General features: G+C 59.3%; 2 protein-coding genes across 2 annotated transcripts in view; both read right to left on the reverse strand.

The window, feature by feature from the left end:
* LOC135288623 (uncharacterized) overlaps window positions 1-2,477 on the reverse strand; it is an 8,158-nt gene extending 5,681 nt beyond the window's left edge. Inside the window, exons 1-2 of the mRNA XM_064401993.1 lie at window positions 2,430-2,477; window positions 670-786 (exon numbers count right to left, since the gene is read on the reverse strand). The gene's annotated coding sequence lies outside the window, so the exon portion shown is untranslated. The remainder of the gene's footprint in view (window positions 1-669; window positions 787-2,429) is intronic.
* A 154-nt stretch (window positions 2,478-2,631) lies between these two features.
* Window positions 2,632-9,009, reverse strand: FBF1 (Fas binding factor 1). The gene is made up of 6 exons (XM_064402060.1): window positions 8,943-9,009; window positions 8,187-8,311; window positions 6,334-6,507; window positions 6,074-6,251; window positions 4,697-4,834; window positions 2,632-2,733 (listed from the first exon to the last, which is right to left on the reverse strand). The coding sequence occupies exons 2-4, from the start codon at window positions 8,214-8,216 to the stop codon at window positions 6,084-6,086; spliced, it is 372 nt and encodes a 123-aa protein (XP_064258130.1). The 5' UTR covers window positions 8,217-8,311; window positions 8,943-9,009; the 3' UTR covers window positions 2,632-2,733; window positions 4,697-4,834; window positions 6,074-6,083.
* Between the last annotated feature and the right edge of the window lie 420 nt (window positions 9,010-9,429).

Genomic DNA, 9,429 nt, shown 5'->3' on the forward strand with positions numbered 1-9,429 from the left:
ACCATCCCCAAACCCTTTTTTTCCCCCATTCCCAAACCCCTCTTCCCCATTCCCAAACCCTCTCCCCCATTCCCAAACCCTCTCCCCCATTCCCAAACCCTCTCCCCATTCCAAACCCCTTTCCCAGACAATCCCAAACCCTCTCCCCCTTTCCCAAACCCTTTCCCCCATTCCCAAACCCTCTCCCCCATTCCCAAACCCTTTCCCAGACAATCCCAAACCCTCTCCCCCATCCCCAAACCCTTTTTTCCCCCATTCCCCAGACCCTTTCCCCCATTCCCAAACCCCTTTCCCCCATTCCCAAACCCTTTTTTCCCCCATTCCCAAACCCTCTCCCCAGTCCCAAACCCCTTTCCCCCCATTCCCAAACCCTTTTTTTCCCCCATTCCCAGACCCTTTCCCCCCATTCCCAAACCCCTTTTCCCCCCATTCCCAAACCCTTTTTCTCCCATTCCCAAACCCTCTCTCCCATTCCCAAACCTTCTCCCCCATTCCCAAACCTTTCCCCATCCCCAAACCTTCTCCCCATTCCCAAACCCTTTCCCAGACAATCCCAAACCCTCCTCCCCCATTCCCAAACCCTCTCCCCCATTCCCAAACCCTCTCCCCCATCCCCAACCCTTTTCCCCCATTCCCAGTGCCCCCAGCCCACCCCAGTCCCGTCCCCACCATCCTGGCGCGGTGTTTCAGCAGCAGCACGTGTCCCCAGAGCGCGGCCCGCCCTGTCCCCGCTGTCCCCCAGCAGTGTCCCCAGGGCCGGCAGGAGCCCGGGGGCCACCGGAGCGGCTGCAGGAGGGGACAGCGGGGGCGTGGCTGTGACACCCAGGTGTGTGTGTGTCACCTCCAGGTGTGTGACACCCCCCAGGTGTGTGTGTGTCACCTCCAGGTGTGTGACACCCCCCAGGTGTGTGACACCCCCCCCAGGTGTGTGTGACCCCCAGGCATGTGTGACCCCAGCACTGTCCCTGTCCCCACCGGTGTCCCCATACCCAGCAGTGTCCCCTGCGCTGTCCCCAGCAGTGTCCCTGTCCCTGGCAGTGTCCCCAGCACTGTCCCTTGTCCCCATACCCAGCAGTGTCCCCAGCACTGTCCCCGTCCCCACTGGTGTCCCCATACCCAGCAGCGTCCCCCTGTGCTGTCCCAAGCAGTGTCCCTGTCCCTGGCAGTGTCCCCAGCACTGTCCCTGTCCCCAGTAGTGTCCCTGTCCCTGGCAGTGTCCCTGGCAGTGTCCCCAGCACTGTCCCTGTCCCCAGTGGTGTCCCCATCCCCAGTACTGTACCCATCCCTGGCAATGTCCCTGTCCCCAGTAGTGTCCCTGTCCCTGGCAGTGTCCCCAGCAGTGTCCCCAGCACTGTCCCTGTCCCCAGTAGTGTCCCTGTCCCTGGCAGTGTCCCCAGCACTATCCCCATACCCAGCGCTGTCCCTGTCCCCAGTGGTGTCCCCATACCTGGCAGTGTCCCCGTACCCAGCAGTGTCCCCTGCGCTGTCCCCAACAGTGTCCCTGTCCCTGGCAGTGTCCCCAGCACCGTCCTTGTCCCAGGGGTGTCCCCAAACCCAGCGGTGTCCCTGTACCTGGCAGGTCCCTGTCCCCAGTGGTGTCCCCCATTCCCAGTGCTGTCCCCATCCCCAGCAGTGTCCCCATCCCCAAGTGTCCCCAACACCCCAGCGCTGCTCCCAGCGGTGTCCCCAGCATTGTCCCTGTCCCCAGTGGTGTCTCCATCCCCAGCAGAGTCCCTGTTCCCTGCACCATCTGTCCCAGCGCTGTCCCCATACCCAGTGGCATCCCCAGTGTTGTTCCTGTCCCCAGCAGTGTCCCTGTCCCTGACAGTGTCCCCAGCGCTGTCCCCATCCCTGGCAGTGTCCCTGTCCCCAGCAGTGTCCCCAGTGCTGTCTCCGTACCCAGTGGTGTCCCCAGTGCTGTCCCTGTCCCGGGCAGTGTCCCCAGCAGTGTCCCCGTCCCTGGCAGTGTCCCTGTCCCCAGCAATGTCCCTGTCCCTGGCAGTGTCCCTGTCCCCAGCTCTGTCCCTGTCCCCAGCAGTGTCCCCAGCACTGTCTCCGTACCCAGTGGCATCCCCAGCGCTGTCCCCAGCGTTGTCCCTGTCCCGGGCAGTGTCCCCAGCAGTGTCCCCGTCCCTGGCAGTGTCCCTGTCCCCAGCAGTGTCCCCATCCCTGGCAGTGTCCCTGTCCCCAGCAGTGTCCCTGTCCCCAGCTCTGTCCCTGTCCCCAGCGCTGTCCCTGTCCCCGGCAGTGTCCCTGTCCCCAGCTCTGTCCCTGTCCCCAGCGTTTGTCCCTGTCCCTGGCAGTGTCCCTGTCCCTGGCAGTGTCCCTGTCCCCAGCTCTGTCCCTGTCCCCAGCGGTGTCCCTGTCCCTGGCAGTGTCCCTGTCCCCAGCAATGTCCCCAGCAGTGTCCCCCAGTGCTGTCTCCGTACCCAGTGGCGTCCCCAGCGCTGTTCCCAGCATTGTCCCTGTCCCGGGCAGTGTCCCTGTCCCCAGCTCTGTCCCTGTCCCAGCAATGTCCCCAGCAGTGTCCCCAGCGCTGTCTCCATACCCAGTGGTGTCCCCAGCGCTGTCCCCAGCGCTGTCCCTGTCCCGGGCAGTGTCCCCAGCAGTGTCCCCGTCCCTGGCAGTGTCCCTTGGCAGTGTCCCTGTCCCCAGCGCTGTCCCCAGGCCGGGGCCCAGCTCCTCCTGCAGCTCCCGGAGCTGCTCCCGCTGCCGCTCCAGGCTGCGCCGGCCCTGGGAAACGGGAACGGGAAAGGGTGGGAACGGGAAAGGGGGAATGTGGGAATGGGAAAGGGGGGAATGTGGGAATGGGAAATGTGGGAATGGGAAAGGGGGGAATGGGAAAGGGGGGAAAGGGAAAGGGGGGAAAGGGAAAGGGGGGAAAGGGAAAGGGGGGAATGTGGGAATGGGAAAGGGGGGAAAGGGGGAAATGGGAAAGGGGGGAAAGGGAAAGGGGGGAATGGGAAAGGGGGGAACGGGAAAGGGGGAAATGTGGGAATGGGAAAGGGGGGAATGGGAAAGGGGGGAATGGGAAAGGGGGAAATGTGGGAATGGGAAAGGGGGGAATGGGAAAGGGGGGAACGGGAAATGTGGGAATGGGAAAGGGGGAATGGGAAAGGGGGGAAATGTGGGAATGGGGAAGGGGGGGAACGGGAAGGGGGAAAGGGGGGAATGGGAAAGGGGGGAATGGGAAATATGGGAATAGAAAATGGGGAAATGTGGGAACAGAAAATATGGGAATGGGGAAATGTGGGAATTTAAGTAAAAACAAAAGAAAATTAAGAAAAAAGCAAAATAAACCTTATGGCAACTGTCCATTGAACTAGGAAGTTATATAATAATAAAATGTATAGCAATATATATTATTATATATTATATATTATATATTATATATTATATATATTGTAGATATATATGTAATATATAATTATATTGCATATCTGTAATACATAATTATGTATGATACATACAAAAGCATAATATAATCTAATATAAATATATATCATTTGTATAAATGATATATATTTGAATATATTATATATTATTATAATATCTAATACATATACTATATATTATAAAATATAATGTATAATATATAATACATATAGATAATATATAATATATATAATCCATATTAAATATAATAAGTATATATAACACATATATCTATATCTTATTATAATAGAATATAATACATATAATATCTACAATATAATAGATATAATATATTATATATAATATATATCATATGTACCATATATAATATATGTAATATAATTACATATATATGTAATATATAATTATATGTACAAGAATAGATATAATACATAACATATAGTATCTACAATATATATAGCATAGATGTATATAATAAAACATAACATATATAAATTTATATAACAAAGAACTTGTGACTGCTCAGAGCAGTGGCTGATGCTGCTCTCATGAACCTCACGGCCTCGGAGACCGATGTTTATGTGAGCATAAAACAAAATAAATCATTCAAAATAAATCGCTTTTAGCCCCCAAATGGTCCCATCCCTTCAATTAAAACAGAGATAATAGGAAGGAGGGGGATTTTCTGGGAGGGGGATTTTTTGGGGGGATTTCCTGGGAGGGGGATTTTCTGGGGAATGTGGGATTTTCTGGGGAATGGGGGATTTTCTGAGGAAGGGGATTTTCTGGGAGGGGGAATTTTCTGGGAGCATTTTCTGGGGGAGGGGGATTTGCTGGGGTGATTTTCTGGGGAGGGGGATTTTTTGGGAGGGAGGAATTTTCTGGGGAGGGGAATTTTCTGGGGGGATTTTCTGGGAGGGGGATTTTCTGGGGAATGTGGGATTTTCTGGGGAGGGGAATTTTCTGGGGAGGGGGATTTTCTGGGGAATGTGTGATTTTTTGGGAGGGGGGATTTTCTGGGGAGGGAGATTTTCAGGGAGGGGTATTTCCTGTGAGGGGGATTTTCTGGGGGAGTGGGCATTTCCTGGGAGTGGGGATTTCCTGGGAGGGGGATTTCCTGGGAGGGGGGATTTCCTGGGAGGGGGATTTCCTGGGAGGGGGGATTTCCTGGGAGGGGGATTTCCTGGGAGGGGATTTTCTGGGGGAGTGGGGATTTCCTGGGAGGGGGATTTCCTGGAGGGGGATTTCCTGGGAGGGGGATTTTCTGGGGGAGTGGGGATTTCCTGGGAGGGGGACTTGCCTGCGTCAGGCGCTGCTCCTGCTGCCGCAGCCGCTCCTGCAGCTCCTGCAGCTCCTGCAGCCGCTGCTGCTGCTCCTGCTGCGCCCTGCGCGCCTCCCGCAGCGCCCGCTGCCCGTCCTGCTGCTGCCGCGCCGAGCGCTGCGGGCCGGAGCGCGACCGGAGTGGGAATAGGGAATGGGAACGGGGAACGGGAATGGGATCGGGGAATGGGAACGGGAATGGGAATGGGGAACGGGAATGGGGAATGGGAACAGGGTACGGGGAATGGGAACGGGAATGGGGAATGGGAATGGGGAATGGGAATGGGAATGGGGAATGGGAACAGGGTACGGGGAATGGGAATGGGAACGGGAATGGGGAACGGGAATGGGAATGGGAATGGGGAATGGGAACGGGAATGGGAATGGGGAATGGGAACAGGGTACAGGGAATGGGAACGGGAATGGGAACGGGATGGGGAATGGGAATGGGGAATGGGAATGGACGGGAATGGGGAAGGGGAATGGGAATGGGAACAGGCATGGCAATGGGATGGGAATAGAATGGGAACAGGAACAGGGAAAGGGAATGGGAACAGGAATGGGATTGAGAACAGGGAATGGGAATGGGAACAGGAATGGGAACGGGAACTGGGAATGGGAATGGGAACAGGATCGGGAACAGGGAATGGGAACAGGAATAGGGAATGAGAATGGGAGTGGGAACTGGGAATGGGAATGGGGAATGGGAACGGGAATGGGGAATAGTAAACGGGAACGGGAATGGGAACAGGCACGGCAATGGGATGCGGAATGGGAATGGGAACAGGAACAGGGAATGGGAACGGGGAATGGGAATGAGAACAGGATCAGGAATGGGGAATCAGAATGGGAGTGGGAACAGGGAATGGGAACAGGGAATGGGAATGAGAACAGGATCTGTGGAATGGGGAATGAGAATGGGAGTGGGAACAGGATGGGAACAGGGAATGGGGATGGGAATGGGATAGGGAATGGAAATGGGAAGAGGGAGTGGGAACGGGGAATGGGAACGGGAAGAAGGAATGGGAATGTGAACAGGGAATGGATAGGGAATGGGAATGGGACAGGGAATGGGAACAGGAATGGGATGGGGAATGGGAATGGGATGGGGAACGGGGAACTGGAATGGAGAATGGGAATGGGGAAAAGGACTGGGAAGGGGAATGGGACCGGGAACAGTGTCGGGATAGGGGAACGGGATCCAGGGGATGGGAATGGCTCCAGGGGGATGTGGAGCCCCAGCTCAGGGGGGGATGTGGAGCCCCAGCTCTGGGGGATGTGGAGCCCCAGCTCTGGGGGGATGTGGGAGCCCCAGCTCTGCTCCTGGCTGGAACTCCAGCCCGGATGCTCCGTTTACCTCAGCCAGGTCACGGATCTCCTCCTCCCCGCTCCTGCAGGCGCTGCTCGGCCCTCAGAACCTTCTCCTTCTCCAGCCTCAGCTCCCGCCAGGCCTCGTCCAGCTCCTCCCTGTCCCTGGCCAGCTGCTCCTCCTTGGATCTCAGCTCCCGGCTCCGGAACTTCAGCTCTGCCTGATCCTGGGGGGACACAGGGTCACCCGTCCCGTCCTTTGGAGCGGGGTGTGGGGGTGGTTTGGGACCCCGGATTCCCATCGGGGACCTTGGCCAGGCTCCTCAGCGCCGCGTCCACGCCCAGGGCGCGCTCCTTGTCCTGCTCCTCCCGCTCCCGGCTCAGGCTCTCCCGCGAGCGGAGCTCGGCCCAGGCGGCCGCCAGCCGCCGCCGCTCCTCGGAGCGCCCGCGCAGCTCCGCCTGCTGCTCCTGCAGCCACGCGCCCTGCGGGCCGGGACAGCTCCAGGCACCCCTTCCGCAGGGTCTGCCCTCCTTTGGCCCGGCCTTGCTGCTCCCAGAGGCAAAGTCCAGAGGCTGCTTCCAGCCGGGAGCTTCGGTCCCCGTGTGGGCATCCAGGGGGCTCGACCTGGCCTGTTCCGAGCTCCTTCCAGCCCCCAGCCCTGCTCCGAGCCCCCTGCAGCCCCCAGCCCTGCTCCCACCCTGGCCTGTTCCGAGCCCCAGCCCTGCTCCGAGCCCCCTGCAGCCCCCAGCCCTGCTCCCACCCTGCCCTGTTCTGAGCCCCTTCCAGCCCCCAGCCCTGCTCCCACCCTGGCCTGTTCCGAGCCCATTCCAGCCCCCAGCCCTGCTCCGAGCCCCCTGCAGCCCCCAGCCCTGCTCCCACCCTGGCCTGTCTGAGCCCCCTGCAGCCCCCAGCCCTGCTCCCACCCTGGCCTGTTCTGAGCCCCCTGCAGCCCCCAGCCCTGCTCCCACCCAGCTGTTTCCAAGCCCTTTTCCCAGCCCTGCTCCCACCCTGGCCTGTTCCGAACCCCTTCCAGCCCCCAGCCTGCTCCCACCCAGCTGGTTCCGAGCCCTTTTCCCAGCCCTGCTCCCACCCTGGCCTATTCTGAGCCCCTTCCAGCCCTGCTCCCACCCTGGCCTGTTCCGAGCCCCCTCCAGCCCCCAGCCCTGCTCCCATCCAGCTGGTCCCGAACCCCGGCCCGAACCCTTTTCCCAGCCCTGCTCCCATCCTGAATGGTCCCAAGACCTTTTCCCAGCCCTGCTCTCACCTGGCTGGTCCTGAGCCCCCTTTCCCAGTCCCACTCCCATCCTGGCTGGTTTCTGAGCCTTTTTCCCAGTCCCACTCCTGCCCAGATGGTTCCAAGCCCCCTTCCCAGTTCCCCCACCCTACTGGTTCTGAGCCCCTTTCCTAGCCCAGTTCCCATCCCAGCTGGGTCTCAGCCCCTCTCCCCAGTCCCACTCCCACCCAAGTGGTTCCGAGCCCCTTCCAGCTCCCACCTGACTAGTTCTGAGCCCCTTCCAGTTCCCACCTGGCTGGTTCTGAGCCCCTTCCAGCTCCCACCTGGCTGGTTCTGAGCCCCTTCCAGTTCCCATCCTGACTAGTTCTGAGACCCTTCCAGTTCCCATCCTGACTAGTTCTGAGACCCTTCCAGTTCCCATCCTGACTAGTTCTGAGACCCTTCCAGCTTCCATCCTGACTAGTTCTGAGCCCCTTCCAGTTCCCACCTGGCTGGTTCTGAGCCCCTTCCAGCTCCCACCTGACTAGTTCTGAGCCCCTTCCAGTCCCACCTGGCTGGTTCTGAGCCCCTTCCAGCTCCCACCTGGCTGGTTCTGAGACCCTTCCAGTTCCCATCCTGACTAGTTCTGAGCCCCTTCCTAGCTCCCATCCTGACTAGTTCTGAGCCCCTTCCAGCTCCCATCCTGACTAGTTCTGAGCCCCTTCCAGCTCCCACCTGGCTGGTTCCAAGCCCTTTTCCCAGTCCTGGCTGTTTCTGATCCCCCTCCCCATCCCAGGTCCCCCCCCCAGCCCCATCCCAGCCAGTCCAGAGTGGGTCCAGGCCCCACCCCGGCATTCCCAGCGGTTCCCAGGGAAGCTGCAGCCCCCTCCCTGCCCCGGGCTCACCCGGGCTCACCTGGGCTCACCCGGGGGCCGTGTCCCCGCTCACCTTGGCCTCGTCCAGCGCCGCCCTCTCCATGGCCAGCAGCTTGAGCCGAGAGCTGCCGCTGCTCCTCCAGCGCCTCCCGCAGCGAATCCCGCCCGGCTGCGCTCGGCAGCGGCGCGGCGGCGCTCCTGGGGACGGACGGGGACACGGTGGGGGACAGGGACAGGGTGGGGACAGGGGACAGGGACAGGGACACAGAGACAGGGATAGGGACAGGGACGGGGACGGGGACACGGTGGGGACAGGGACGGGGGACAGGGGATAGGGGCAGAGACATGGATAGGGACACGGAGGACAGTAACAGGGATGGGAACAGGGACAGGGCTGGGGACAGGGACAGGGACAGGGGATAGGGATAGGGACAGGGGACATGGGACCACAGACATGAATAGTGACAGGGACAGGAGGACAGGGACAGATATGGGGTCAGGAGACAGGAACACGAGGACAGGGGACATGGGACAAGGATATGGGACACAGACAGGGACAGGGATGGGGACAGGGACAGGGGGTACACAGGACAGAGGACATGGACAGGGGACATGGGACACAAATATGGACAGGTACACAGGCAGGGACATGGACACAGACACAGCTCCAGGAGGAGATCCCAGCAGGAAGCTCCTCCAGCCAGGCACAGACACGGACACAGGACACGGACACGGGCAGGGACATGGGACATGGACACGGGCAGGGGACACAGCCATGGCCACGGCCACGGCTCCAGGACAGGCCCAAAGCTGTGGGATGGGGCCTCACCTGCTCCAGGAGCTGCTCCCGCTCCACCAGCCTGGTCTCCAAGTCAGCCACGGCCCTCCTGGAGCCGGGCTCTGCTCCCGCTCCGCGTCCCGCTGCTGCCGGCACAGCCGGGCCTGGAGCGCTGCGAGGGCACGGGGCAGGCAGCATGCAGGAGCTGGGATCCCCCTCCATCCTCAGGGAGGTCCCACAGGGAAAACCCCCGTGTTCCTGCTCCATCCCATCCCAGGACAGGAGATCCCACGTGGAAACGCCCCGTGCTCATGCTCCATCCCATCCCACCCATCCATCCCATCCCATCCCATCCCATCCCATCCCATCCCATCCCATCCCATCCCATCCCATCCATCCCATCCCATCCCAAGGAGACCCCACTGTGGGATCTGCTCATGGAGGGCAGGACTTTGCCAGCCTTGGCTCCCAGGCTCTGGCTCGCCAGGGGCAACTTGAATTCTGTGTATTCTGCAAATTCTGTGATTCAATTAATTTC

Source organism: Passer domesticus, chromosome 34 (assembly GCF_036417665.1).
Source record: "Passer domesticus isolate bPasDom1 chromosome 34, bPasDom1.hap1, whole genome shotgun sequence".
Lineage (NCBI taxonomy): Eukaryota > Metazoa > Chordata > Aves > Passeriformes > Passeridae > Passer > Passer domesticus.